Genomic DNA, 15,514 nt, shown 5'->3' on the forward strand with positions numbered 1-15,514 from the left:
TATGATTAATTGTTAAAGAAAACATTCCACCAGAACAAAAACCAAAAAACGTCAAATATTGTGGTTTCCGCTTTGAATTTTTGCTTTGTCGTTCAGAATCATGCAACTACTGAAATAAGTGGATCAGAGTAAATTATGTCAAGGCCGAAATCTACTTGAAGCAAGTCTAATACTCTCGCAGTGATCAACAAAAACATTTTCAGAAAGAAGAACGCCTTTTTTTTGGGCTAATTTTAATGACGCATAACTAGTCATTTTCTAATTGAAATGTCTAAATGTCTAATTACTGAGGATTTTGAGGTTTCGTTATAAATGATCCTGTTTACTTTGCATATTTCCGTTACACCGTTCTCCTTTAACCAATCATAATGAGGCGATCATAATGCGATAAGTCTATAATTAATACACGATGACGTCATACTTGTAAGGTTTTATATATGACTTGTGTAATTAATGCCATTTTTTTAAATAAGTTACTTAATTAGTGTCTTTCATAAGTAAAGATTTAGGGATATATAATTGATTTCTATATTTATTGGTCTTTTTTAGCGATCATTGAACCTTCATCACTGGTTGTTGAGTTCCGTGGACAATGCTTTTGAAGTTTAAATAACGTTATATGACTAACCTTTCGTCAACCTAACATTGTAGGGAGAGAGAGGGGGGGGGTGGGGGAGATAGTGGGAGTGGAGGGTGAGGGAGAGAGTCTGATATCCTAGATGGGTCTGCATTCTTCAGCCAGTTTGTCAGTTTGGTGTTCGAGGAATGATCAAAACACTGTTTTTTTTTTATTGATATCAATTTGGCCAATTTGACCTTTGAACCTATTTTGAAGTCAGGAGTTGGATGTTCATCATGAGTGGACCGGTGATATCCATACATTCCAACCGAATAATAAGATACAATTCATAAGCTATAAATATTCATATTTAATACATTTTACCTCCACTATCATAAAACGATTTTTTGTTGGTGCTCAAGATGGGCCATCATTTCTAAAGTCTGTAATGTATTTCTATGTGAGTACCAACGTGACTGCTTCGAAGCAGATAGATATCCGGTCACGAATTACTGGTCACGTGATGTTTCGTCATCTTTGTAACTGTTCATCTTCATTCGTCTTCATCCGGCTAACCATTTGCAGCTCCCGTCAGTGTATATTCATCCCATACAAAGTTATCGCTATGCCAAAGATTGTCTTTTCTTAAAGCAGTTGTTTACTGTTATATATTATGACAATAATATGCAATCCGATAGATATACCTGTATTGTACTGCATTGTTAATTATACCTGCATTGTTAGTTATACCTGCATTGTCCTGCATTGTTAGTTATACCTGCATTGTCCTGCATTGTTAGTTATATCTGTATTGTCCTGCATTTGTAGATATACCTGCATTGTCCTGCATTGTTAGTTATACCTGTATTGTCCTGTAGTGGTAGATACCCCTGCATTGTCCTGCATTGTTAGTTATACCTGCATTGTCCTGCATTTTTAGTTATACCTGTATTGTCCTGCATTTGTAGATATACCTGCATTGTCCTGCATTGTTAGTTATACCTGTATTGCCCTGCAGTTGTAGATACACCTGCATTGTCCTGCATTGTTAGTTATACCTGCATTGTCCTGCATTGGTAGATATACCTGTATTTTTTTAGTGTCAGTCAAGATCCTTGTCTAGTGTAAACCTTCACTGTTGAGGACTGTTGTTAATTAAGGTAACCACCTTAAAAAAATAACAACCTCCCTGGTCATATGACGAAAGTTTGTCTAATTTCACTCTTCAAGTTATTTATCTTATATATCCTTGGTTTTCATCTACGGTCCCCTAGATACTATTAAGAATTGTTCACAGACCCCAGACATAGAGAGGACGACCTCATCCCGACCTTCACGGACCCCAGACATAGGGAGGATGACCCCAGCCTTCGATGGGATATAGGGGAAGGAAAATGTCTTTGCCTGAGATGACATTTTCATACTTGTTATGTCTTGATAATGTATATATGTCAACAAAATGTTTAACGGGTCCCTTCGGCTTGTACGGACCCCGTTTTCGTGATTCATCGAAGGATCGCCGGCCCCAACTTATACGGGAGCAAAGGGGTCCGCGGAGTCCAGTTTGAGAATGACAGTTCTTTAGGAAAATTTCCCAAGTAAGTAATATGTATTTACAATTTTGATGTACATTAGATTTGAAATGTAAACTCATGAAAAGTGCCCTCGACATGAGCTCTTCTATAACAACAATGTCAAAATATTAACAACATTGTCCATATATCCAAATGCAATCGTTGATGGACAAAAGACGTAACATGCTTTAACGTAGAATCACCATCTTGACCTATTTGAAGATCGGGACAGGACCATATTTTCGTCTTTCTGTGTTTGAAATGAATTCTAAGGTGGATTGTCTGTGAATTCACAGGGATTTGGATGACAGTCACATGTTCAAGCTTCCGTTCATGAATTATTCACTAGGAGATTTAAAGCTTCAACACCCGACAGCTGTTCTCTGCACCTATATATCTGCTGTTGATGTCAGACTTAATCAATGTTAGTACATAGATTGGCACAGAAAAATAACAAGGAATGCGACTGCAAAGAGACTAGCTGTTATAGGAGCATGTTATACCGGTACGTGCTCTGATAAATAAATTTAAGCTGGTAACGACTACCATTCCTTTAATTTGCAAGAGCAAATGTCAGAATTTGACAGTAGAGGGAGTGAAATCTATAAAAAAAAACCAGAAAGTTTGAAGTTATATAAGCTAATGGTTACACGAAATTATGAATATGGAATATCGATTAAAGTCGATAATAACATAAACTAAATCACTGATCTGTATTGTCGTGTTCAACGACTTGAGTAAGTTAAATGTAGAAAACTAACTAACGTTAATTGCAATTTATGTTTTGTTCGACATGTGACCTCACTTTGTATTATAACGTCTTATGAGGAATCAAAACAGCTTATAGTTCGAGTATCTTGAAACACATTAAGGGTAACTGAAATCATGACATGTTATCTGAAAGCATTGACAGCTTTGCAACTGGCCATCTTCCTAGTGAAAAATACTTTCATTGACAGGTCAATCTATGTTCTTGCCCCGACATGTGTAGGGTGTGTGTATAAAAGAAAGACAAACCGAGAACTGTAAAAGTAAGACAAAACTGAGAACTATAAAAGAAAAGACAAACCGAGAACTATAAATGAAAGACAAACCGAGAACTATAATATAAAACAAACCGAGAACTATAAATGAAAGACAAATCGAGAACTATACAAGGAAGACAAACCTAGAACCTGAAAAGAAAGACAAACCGAGAACTGTAAAAGAAAGACACACCGAGAACTATAAAGACAGACAAACCGAGAAGTATAATAGAATGACAAACCGAGAACTATAATAGAAAGACAAACCAAGAACTATAATAGAAAGACAAATCGAGAACTATACAAGGAAGACAAACCTAGAACCTGAAAAGAAAGACAAACCGAGAACTATAAAAGAAAGACAAACCAAGAACTATACAGACAGAAAAACCGAGAACTATAATGGAAAGACAAACCGAGAACTATTATTAAAAGACAAACCAACCGAGAACTATAAAGACAGACAAAGCGAGAACTATAATAGAATGACAAACCGAGAACTATAATAGAAAGACAAACCAACTGAGAACTATAATAGAAAGACAACACGAGAACTATATAAGAAAGACAAACCAAGAACTATAATAGAAAGACAAACCAAGAACTATAATAGAAAAACAAACCGAAAACTATAAAAGAAAGGCAAAACGAGAACTATAAAAGAAAGACAAAACGAGAACTATAAAAGAAAGACAAAACGAGAACTATAAAAGAAAGACAAAACGAGAAGTATAATAGAAAGACAAACTGAAAGCTATAAAAGAAAGACAAACCGAGAACTATTATAGAAAGACAAACCTAGGACTATAATAGAAAGACAAACCAACTGGGAACTATAATAGAAAGACAACACGAGAACTATATAAGAAAGACAAACCAAGAACTATAAAAGAAAGACAAACCAAGAACTATAATAGAAAAACAAACCGAAAACTATAAAAGAAAGGCAAAACGAGAACTATAAAAGAAAGGCAAAACGAGAACTATAAAAGAAAGACAAAACGAGAAGTATAATAGAAAGACAAACTGAAAGCTATAAAAGAAAGACAAACCGAGAACTATTATAGAAAGACAAACCTAGGACTATAATAGAAAGACAAACCGAGAACTATAAAGAAAGACAAACCGAGAACTATAATAGAAAGATAAACCCAGAACTATTAAAGAGGGACAAACCGAGACCTATAAAAGAAAGACAAACCGAGAACTGTAAAAGAAAAACAAACCAAGCCGATTCGCAATATTGATTGCGACTATATATATACATATTGATACTTCCATAGCCTCTACTAGAATAATTGGTACTATGCTTGTATAATGTTACAGATACATGTACTCAATATACTTGCCCTAATGTATCAGTAGTAAATGCAACATTTTTTTCTCACGATTCCCCAAATATAGAAACACTGTCTCTCTTTTGGCTGTAGAATAGCAATGACCGCTTTATATTCTTTATATAGAATATTTTATAAAGGTTCGACCCCCGCATAGCCCGCAGGATTCAGAATATAAACTGTATGCAGTCAGCATACCGCATTCTCTCCAGCCAATATTCTAATCTCTCGCCGCTTTTCAATAAATTGATGGGTTCCGGAGCTGTCCGAGAAGTTTAGTTTTAATGTCAACAATGCTTCCACACTTTAACAAAAACTTACAGATATCGTCAGCTACTGCCGATATGGTATTAAAAGTCTTTAAAGGGAGGGGGCGGAATCTTTATTTTAAAGTAGAGCTCTGTGCTTTTCATAAACAAATGTTCTCTCGAATTAAATTTGTAATAAAACAATCTGAATACGATTCTACCCCAGTTTATCACGCTGTCTCGGATGAAATTAGTCAATAACAATATTAGGTCGGATTCTTATATGCAAATGAGCTAGATACATCTGCCAGTCAGTTCGGGAATGAATCCCTTTCGTAACAATTTCTTGTTTGATCTGTTCAAGTTTGGTTGTATTTTCTCAGTCAGTTTTTCGTTGTTAATTTACTGAATGTAAACGACAAAATATGACGCATGCGCTATATATCATAACAGCTGAACAGGATATACAAACAAGAAATGGATAAGTTATTCAAAGTTCAAATCAACTTCAAATCCGATCAAATGAAAATAATTCATCTATTCGTCTTCATGGCTAGAATTCCAATACAATTTGGATTTGAATGCAATCAGCTCTTAATATTCTTTGAGAATGAATACACTTGGGATTTGAATGAAAGTTATCGCATTTGGATACATTCTGCTATTTATATTCTTTGTCTCTGAGTACTTGTTATTTCAATGCAATCTGCTTTAATTGTTTTTTAATCGGAACACACTTTAATGTTTGTATAGACACTCATCGTTGGATACATGGTAAATTATACTGTTACTCTGAAATTGACTGCAAGCAGTAGTTGAATTTAGATGAATACTGCTATCCATACACTTTAACTTTGCAATACACTTTGATTCTAAGTACACTTTGAACTTCAAAACACTTCTAAGAACATAAGTATTATACAAAAAGATAATGCAAAGAGGAATATAGGGCCTATGCTTAATCAGAAATTTCAACAGATATATTTGCTCACCGAATTTAATCAACGTAGCAGAAGTATTAAGACTCAAACCGAGGCATTTTTCTTCGTGTTCGAATTCCCTTCCTTCCTATTTCGTCTTTTGAAATTTTGTAAACACAACTTTATTAAACCTTTTCGTGATATTGAAATGAATTTTGTTGCATCGGTTACAATACAAATATTTGTTTTAATAGTCACGATTATCTCCTGTAGTTGCTAACATCTGAGAAATCTCATACTTTACTACCTTGGACATAATCATTATACATATTAATATATATATATATATATATATATATAAATAAATATATAAATATATATATATATAAATATATAAATATATATCTATATATATATATATTTTTATATATAAATATATACAAATAAATATATATTAATATATATATATATATATATATATATATATATATATATATATGCGGTATCGTTTGAAACGTTCTTCAGTTATACTCTTTAAGCCACGATGACGTCATCACAAGCATACATATTTATCTTTTCGCCAACGGTGACCTTCCTGCTTATATCATTTAGCACGGCGGTCACTGCTTCCATCTCACCAAGATTGGAAATTTATTTTTGGATCTATAGCTACGATTGTGATTGATTTGGTCTATTCTTGACAAGAGTCCAAATATTTTTTGACCGAGTCTCATTGAGCAAGGTTCCTTTTTACTTTGCTTTTAGTTTGATTTAAGAAAAGAAAACTACAGAATTAATCGAAAATAGCTGAAAATAACTGTCCATGGGTTAAACATGAACGTGTTGTACCTTTCTTTAAAGTTCAACAACATATTCAGCTACTATCAACAAATATATTTGGTAGTTCAAGAATGACTTAATTAAGATGAAGGTTTAAATTAAATATATATATATATATATTTGTTATCTTGTGACAATATGCTTTAAGGAGCAGTTAATTAATCCAGATATCGAAAAAAGGGTATCTCACTGTTATACACGGAGATGCTACAATCGTTTGATCAAAGGTGACTATTTTACAACAAGTCGTAATAACAGTCTCAGGCAAGATTTATTGGCATTTTATGTTGAGTCTTGCATCTTGTAAACTATTTCTCATCATAGTATAAAGGGAGTCATACAAGTGTTTGCTAATCCATAAAACAGGTGGTTGCTCGGTGTTTTAAAACAATGGTCAAAGTCTAAAAAATAGAAGAGTAGACATAATCTGCAAATCATTTTTGATGTGAAAGGGTTGGTTATAACTGCCATGGTATACATTTGATTAGTTAAGTACATTTTAACTTCCAAACATTTAATAAAAATCGACTCTATTATTCTGCTTCAAACTTCAATTCCAATATTTTCCATTCAGAATCGGGATGCATCTTGATATGAGTACACTGCAATCCTTGGTTTATTTATTACTTCAGAGCCCCTTAAGGTAACGCTGGAAAATATCGAATCCAAGGAAAAAAAGGAAAGAAAAAGAAATAAGACCGAGAAGAAAAAAGCAAAACAACACAGCCTTTTGTTAGGGTGCAACTATGACGTCATGGCCCAAAAAGTCGAAAACGCTTTCCGGGAATTTAATGCAAATCTCACAAGAATGCTCAGAATATGTTATTTGTTCTTAAAAAAATAAATTTAACCCCTGGAGTATATCCTGTTAACAATTTTTACAATATTTCTGCTCATTTTCTTGTTGAAGTAATTCAAAACTTTCTACAGATTTATTTTGTGTGTGTGGAGGGGTGGGGTGGGGGGGGGGTCCATTTAGCCACTGCTGTATCCACAGGTTAAAAATATCTTTAAAAAAGGTAAAACTCTTGATGTTTATTCTTAAAAGACTCTTGTGATTATGTCAATATGAAACAGCTTCCGTTCCGATACCAATGACTTTGACGAATTTGTTTGTGTTCAATAAAGGGTATCCTAGAATCGATGTTAACTTCCATTCCCGACCTCCTTTTGATTACACAAAATCTATGACGTCATCAAAATAAACCCACCAGTGACGTCAAACTAACGCCACTTGCTCTGATTAATGAAAATGAACAGCAAATCTTGCATTACCTGAAATTAAATTATGACCCGGTTGAATCGCAAGTGATTGTCTTGAAGAGTGTGGTGGTCACGTAATCAGACCCTACGTAGGGGGAGGGGGTTCAATGACACGGTGTCAATCATTTACACTAAAACACCAGTGAACTGAGTATATGTCGATGTGGAACTATTTTGAGCAATATGTTTTTGACAACTTACTGTTTACTGCAGAGGTCGTTTGTATTTGCACGCTACGGAGCGGAAACATTTCGCTAGGGAATAAACTTTTCTTTGGATAGTTTTTTATTAAAGCAAGGGCTGCATTTGTAACAAGTTAGGTAAGACATAAAAAGATAGCGTTTAGTTTGTTACATCATCGTTATTCTCATATGAGATGCTTCATTGGTCTTATAGTACCTCTTTGTAGTCTTATATGCCTCGAGAGCGGTCGCGAGGCCACCTCGGAACTTGCTGGTCTCGATTATGTCGAGTAGACATTTCGAAGTCATCTGAATAATAATAAATAACACAGAAAATCGCGCCTAAACAACTATACCCTCTAATCGCTTGTAAGAATTTTCTTTTTTCCAGCTCGTAAAACCTGTTTTATTTCCGTTCTATTTTCTTTAAAGAGAGAGACATTCCCCTCAAATGTTTACGTTCGATAAAATGCACAGAGAGAGAGAGACGGGGTGGGGGGGGGGGCGGGGTGAGTGTGGGGTGGCACGTGGTTTGAAAACGATTACAAACTACCAATTGGACTCTATTGCAGGGCGATTATGCTTATCTGTGTTCGTGACAAGGCTCATCAAAGTAGCTAGAAGAATAAGAGGCCCAGCTAATGAGAATTGACATGCAGCCAGATAACCTTGAACAACAGATGTTATCAAAGGTGGTTATATATATAACTGCCGCGATTTCGCTCAAACTAGAATTGACAAGCTATGGTAGTCCTGAATGGACAAGTTTTCTTTATAATTCTAAACCGAAAAGTCAACCTATTTAGGTAAAAGTTTCAACTTTCTGCGAGATTTTGTTTAGATTGCCAGTGCGGCTAAAGTACCAAAATAGGACGACGAGATGAAATGGAATTGAAAATGGTGAGGAGGAGAGGGAGGGGGGAGGGAGGTGGAGGGTGGGGAAGGAAAGAGTAAGGGAAGAGCTAATTTTGGGGGGTGGTTTAATATCTGTAGAAAATTCACAGCTCTATAGCTTACAGTGCTTTCATTCACCTCTGACGTGATCTCGTCATTCCACACCGCCACTTTTATATAACCTAACGACCATACACCCAGGTAGGAGCAGATTGCACGAATCCAAACCCGCCGTGCACTGACGGGGCGCCGAATGAGCCGCCATATCAAGGCGCCGAATGATCCACCATATCAAGGTGCCGAATGAGCCGCCATATCAAGGCGCCGAATGAGTCGCCATATCAAGGTGCCGAATGGAGGAGATATCCTTAGTTACGAGGAAATGTCCTAGTATCGTCCGTTGCACCAAATGCATCCGCCGCTCGTTTCAATGCTACAGTATGTTTATCTTTGATGATTATACGGCTCTTTCATTGCTTGTATTTGGTAAACAAAAGTTTGGGATTATTTTCAGTTGCCTTCTATTTGCCTTTCATTATAGAGTATGGTGTAACTAGGGAGTTGCCTTTGAATTCCTTGGTATAACACTAGATGGTCAAGAGGTCAAGAGGTCAAGCCCAAATTGATCTGTTACTATGCAATACAACACGTTGATGTGAGACAAGCAACTGGAGGGCGCCATTACATCTAAAAAAAGCTCTGTTAAAACTCATGATCAACGGAACATTGACATAGGCCTACTGTGAAACAACTCACGGAGTCTACTTCGCAATGGCATATGCTAGCTAGCTGGAAGGTAGGAGGGATGGGAAACGGGGGAATCCTCACATCATATGATGTATCCTCTTAATTACTGACTTACTTACTTAGTCAGCTCAGCTGTCTAATCCTCACATCATATAAATGTATCCACTTAATTAAAGTACTTACTATCTTAATTACCCCCCCCCCCCCCAACCACCCCACGGTTCAGACACTTTGATTGATGAGTCAGCTCAGCTGTTTAAAGGATACACATTTTAAAGTGTTATAGAAATATTGATAACAGTGTTTTTTCACGGACTACAAAATATCAAAATTAATTTATTCAAAAGCAATCCTTTATAGCAATAACAACCGATGTCGTATTCGGAGACACAATCGTTCGCATTGTCTTTATGAAACAAGGCAGTTTTATTGATATACATTTGAGTGAAAAAAAATGCATTGAATCTTGTGGTTAGTGCACAAGTGGTTTGTGAACTTGAACTATATATAACGGAATCCATGTTTAGCATTAATGTTGAATCATTCACTACATTAGTTTATGACTGAAAGAAAGGACTGCCACCGAAGTAAATGAATTCCATGTCGCGCATTTCTTTTCTTCATATTGTCAACGCGCGCATGAATACAGAAATGTTTCATTTTCTGCTTGTTTTAACACAAAATATGTCTGCTTGAACGTGAACATCAATACGCAAATTACTCTGAAGCTAAACACTGCTGCTTGTAACACCGGGAGCAAACACGCAAACTGACCCTCACGCAAGCACACACACACACATACAACAAAAGGAAAATGAAAGAAAGGTGTTTAGGTCGCCTTGTGGTACAGTGTTATTTGTATTGATTGTTTGTAAAACGCATATAAAACACAAGGTCGGTATTTTAGGTTGATTAGCGAAACACAAGCAATTCCAATAATAATTTGTGGTCATTTCCATGAAGAGTGTGAAAAATAGCATTACAATATTATACTTGTAAACTTTTCTTTTTTGGTAATGTGCTGAAAGTGATTTCTAATAAGGTAGTTTATATTGCAGTTATCATATACAATTGCTTTAACATCCATTTTATAATACTTTCAATAGGACGGAAGATATTCAGTTGTATTCAATGTGCCAGTCAATAGTCTTTACTGCCTAATTATATTTTGCGATCAGCTACAATAAGCTTGACAGAAAAGAAAACCGTTTGCTTGATGGATGTATAAATGCCACAAGAGATATATTCACCTGAAACAAAGTTAAATCTCTGCCTAGACATACTTCATGTTCATGACAGTAATCAGACTGAGTAAGTCTCTATTGAAGTTTGAGGATATAACTACCAAGTATACACTGTTCGTTGTGATTGGATGATTGGACAACAGAGAAACTCCTGAAACTTTGAGCGAAACAAATGGGACATGGCTGTTCAGCGATATTGATAGCAAACAGAAGAATTGAAAATTGAAATTGAAACAGAAAACGAAATGAAGGATTATTTAAAACTATTTGAACCATACTTGATCTTGAATGTACCCATTTGACTGAAAGTACAACCAGTGTCTTTGATGATTGGATAAGAAAAATGGCAGCGAAGTATTTGCCGATAATTCTGCCAGTTATTTCTCTGTTCGCTGGATTCATCATACGTTGTCTAATTACGGTACATCTAGAGCATTATACTGAAGAGAAAACCAATGCTAACTTTGGTGAGTGCATTTGCTTTGGAAGACGTCAAGAAGCTATTTCATTTTGAGATGTATATATACATATATATATATATATATATATATATATATATTAGTGTTTACACGGGTCCAAAAATCGGGAACCGGGTACCCGAGAGCCGTTACCCGTCGGGTACCCGGGTACCCGGGAAAAAATTGTTTACCCTCGTGTATCACGATTTTCAAGAAATTACATATTAGATGCTATAATAAATGAATTATATTCTCTACTGACAATGTTTTCATGTTCAAAAACGTATGTGTAAGGTAAGGTATAAAACCTTCCTCAATAATTTCTATTTGCTTTTTTTCTGTCATAAACTTGTTAATTACTTAATATAATTAACATTCCTACTAATTAGTAGTTATGTTGTTAACATCGCACTGCCGCCGCTGCTTATGCTAGCTCTCCACGTCTATTGGATCATACCATAAAATATCCCTTTACTTTAGCTCAGTTGTTACTACTACTATCTATTATGCAAGCCCAGGGTTCGCATTAGCCGCGAGATTACGCGATTCGCGCAATTTGATCGCATTTGGAATACACGATTAGTAAAAAGCCACTTGGATTATTATTTTTTAGTTATCCCGTTTATAATCCATAAACATGTCGTAAAATTCCTTGTCAGCCTTTCCTTCTATGAAATAAACGAATGAATAAATAATAATTTCTTCCACATGATAGCCTTACACCACACTAAGTCAATGCATGAGAAATCTAGCAAAGCCTAACCATCTGGTTATTCGCTGAAATTGTGACGCAGTTATAAGATAGCCATGGAACACATTCATTATTGCTGTTACGTTCGACCACATGGTTGCCTAACACCACACTAAGTCAATGGGAAATCTGCCTAGCCGTAGATTTCTATAAAAAAAATTTAAATCACACTTTGCGTAGGATTCGGGTAATAAATTAGGAACCGGGTAGAATCGCGTCGGGCGGGTACCTTCGTTATTGCTGTTATCTTCGACCACATATTTTAGCCTAACACCACACTAAGTCAATGGGAAATCTGCCTAACCGTAGATTTGCACAAAAAAAAAAATTAAATCACACTTTTCGTAGGATTCGGGTAATAAATTAGGAACCGGGTAGTATTACGTCGGGCGGGTACCCGGGTACCCGGATACCCCGTGCAAACACTAATATATATATATATATATATATATATATATATATATATATATATATATATATATATATATGTATATACATATACATATATATATATATATATATATATATGTATATACATATACATATATATATATATATATATGTATATATATATGTATATGTATATATATATATATGTATATATATATGTATATATATATATATTTATATATATATATATATATATATATATATATATAAATGTGTGTGTGTGTATGTGCGTTTGTTTTGCTATCTGACCGAGGACTTGAACAAAAGAATTTCAGGTCCTCGGTTGTGATTTCTAAAGAATCACCACGTCCTAGGAAGAATTCTATTGTATGGGGTATTGTTAAGGTTAGGGTACGTGGATTTGAACAATGGAAAATACAATGGGGTCCTCGGTCCGAATGTAATACAAACATGCGTGTGTGTGTGTGTATGTATTTCCAATTTCATCTACGACAATGCTTGATTTTCTAGTCTATTCTTTCCGACAGGTAAACTTAACGTTGAGAATGGAAGACAAAGCATCATTTCTGAACGATCTTCTGATTACAGTTTCACTAACGTTTCTATCTTATGTTGGGTAATGACGTCACGTGAAAATTTATTTTCAAAGGCGATCCACATTACACAAACGTGGGGACCGCGATGCAATTTGACCCTTTATATAACAGACGAACCACCAAAACGCCCATTTCCAGGCAGGGTGATAAGTCTTCCAGTCGAAACAGGAAGGAAAGGATTATGGGGTAAAACAAGAGCGGCATTCGCGTTTATATTTGAACACTACCGTGAACGTTTTGATTGGTTCCTTAAAGCTGATGACGATACATACGTCATCGTTGACAACGTCAGATATTTTTTGGCTACAAAAGACACCAATGAACCTAGTTATTTTGGAAATATGTTCCATATTCCTAAATCTGAGATTAAGTTTGACTATATGAGTGGGGGTGCTGGTTACGTCATCAATAAAGAAGCCTTACGAATGTTTATGAGTGTTATGTACACCGAGAGTCTGTGTCCTTTTCACGGCGTTGCTATGGAGTACCCTGAGGATGTTATGGTAGGATACTGCTTAAAGAAGGCGGGAGTAACAGCCCAAAGTTCGCTGGATTCCATGGGTCGTGCAAGATTTCTCCCGTTAAGGTTTATTGATCACATAAATGGTGTTACAGTGGCAGATTGGTTTCGGCTGTTTTCTCGTGAAGCCTATTCATTAGTAAGTTTACATTATATTCTGTACATAGGGTCTCTTGGACTGATTAAGGATAAGTTAATGGAGAGAATATCCATGGAAAGAGATTGTCTTTGAAGTGAGTTTGATGTCGCCCTGTGTTGGAGCAACTGACCTACTGGTATGCTTTGTACAATAAATAGTCCAGTCACTTTAATAAAACTTAGTTATTTCTCAAACATTAGAAGTGTTTTATGACATTACAATACCATTATTGATATCAGTGTTTGTCCACTGTCTTCAACATATTTAAGTTTAAGTCTTAAGCATCTTTTAGTCAGAGTGTTTTATCTTCAACAATTGCAATCTTAAGTTTGAGACCGGTGGGCTTCATAAAAGTGTTAGCCAAAAGCAACTAGTTTATTTTGATCTTTATCTAATAGGTTAAATATTTAAGCATTTTCTAGATTGTACAATACGTTTATCACTTTAATCAGCTCTCTAATGTTGTTCTCGCTCACAGGGTGTAAGCTGTTGTTCTGACTACCTAGTTACGTTCCATTACGTCAAACCTTTGCAGATGTACGCTTTGGAATACATGACACAAAGACTAAGAGTGGCCAGTCGAAGCAAGGAACACGTTTATCACATTGATGGACAAAAATTCATGATATAAAGCCGGCACGGATCCGCGTGTGGGTGCAGGGTGTACATCATCCCACCCTTAAAATCTCACGCAAATGTAATTATTAGCGAAACCTTGCGTTTAGACATAACACTGGACCGATTTTTTTTTTTATAGTCTTAACAGTTATGTTGTCTTCTTGCCATTTCTGTACAGCCTGCTGCTTTTCATATTTTCTTCTTTTAGTTTTACTTCTCTTATTCTTTCTTGTTTTATTGACTTGCGAGCTATGTATAGTTTCCTTTTAAGGATTAATAGAGTTATTGCTAACTTACTCTTAAATATACATCCAAATGTACCATTAGACGTCTACATTTGTTTTGCTGGGAGAGGACCACGTGACCATACAAGGGAGTCGGTGTCAACCTACCCCGTGTAACATCCCGTCCTTTCTAAACTCCTGAACTTGTCTGCCTCTGTATATAGCGTAAAAACTATGAGAGAAAAGCAGAAGCGTTGAAGCTGTTTTATGAAATTAAAATGTACCCCGTTCTTTCTAAGAAAGTACCGATTTTTGTTGTTGATAAATTATAAAAGAAAAGGTTTACTAATTATAAAACCAAGTGCACTGTAGTTGACATTTTATTAAATATTATAATTTTTGGAGACGATTAATTGTGTGTAGTTACATTATGATTGATAACAAGTCAAAAAAAAGATGTTCTCCTTCTGCTTTTTGGCACTTTTCCTGAGATAGGAGAACATTCGGGCGGATTGATATAGAAGCTAATAGGAGTATGCCTCCTTAATTAATAGGTAGTTTTACCCAGGCGCGTAGCCAAGGGGGGGGGGGGGGGGCGAAGGGGGCAGCCGCCCCCCCTTGAGCATATTTTTTAAATTCGTTTTTAATGTTTTTATGATATCGCTAGTATTTTCAAAAGAGAATATGCTAAGATGCAACTTACAAGGCCTGGGAAGTGCCATTTCCAGCGATCTGGGAGGCATTTTCAGCCAAAATTTTCTTGTGCGCTTCGCGCCAATCATGGTGGCGCTACGCTTAGATAGTTTGCAATGCCGAATCTACAGTTTCGCCCCTCCCTTGGCAAATTCCTGGCTACGCGCCTGGTTTTACCTCTTTTCTCTGACAATGGTTAACCTTTCGAGCGGATGTACACTACTCTAATTGCTGTGCGGAACCTAGAGTAGGATATCCTGCTCTGTTGCAG

At 35.8% G+C, this 15,514-nt stretch overlaps 1 protein-coding gene across 1 annotated transcript; it reads left to right on the forward strand.

Moving 5' to 3' along the window:
* The first annotated feature begins 10,616 nt into the window (after positions 1-10,616).
* Positions 10,617-15,359, forward strand: LOC139959032 (glycoprotein-N-acetylgalactosamine 3-beta-galactosyltransferase 1-like). The gene is made up of 3 exons (XM_071956561.1): positions 10,617-11,300; positions 12,981-13,708; positions 14,187-15,359. Exons 1-3 carry the CDS (start codon positions 11,177-11,179, stop codon positions 14,337-14,339), a joined length of 1,005 nt encoding a protein of 334 aa, XP_071812662.1. The 5' UTR covers positions 10,617-11,176; the 3' UTR covers positions 14,340-15,359.
* Positions 15,360-15,514: the final 155 nt, after the last annotated feature.

This window comes from Apostichopus japonicus, chromosome 18, assembly GCF_037975245.1.
Source record: "Apostichopus japonicus isolate 1M-3 chromosome 18, ASM3797524v1, whole genome shotgun sequence".
NCBI lineage: Eukaryota > Metazoa > Echinodermata > Holothuroidea > Aspidochirotida > Stichopodidae > Apostichopus > Apostichopus japonicus.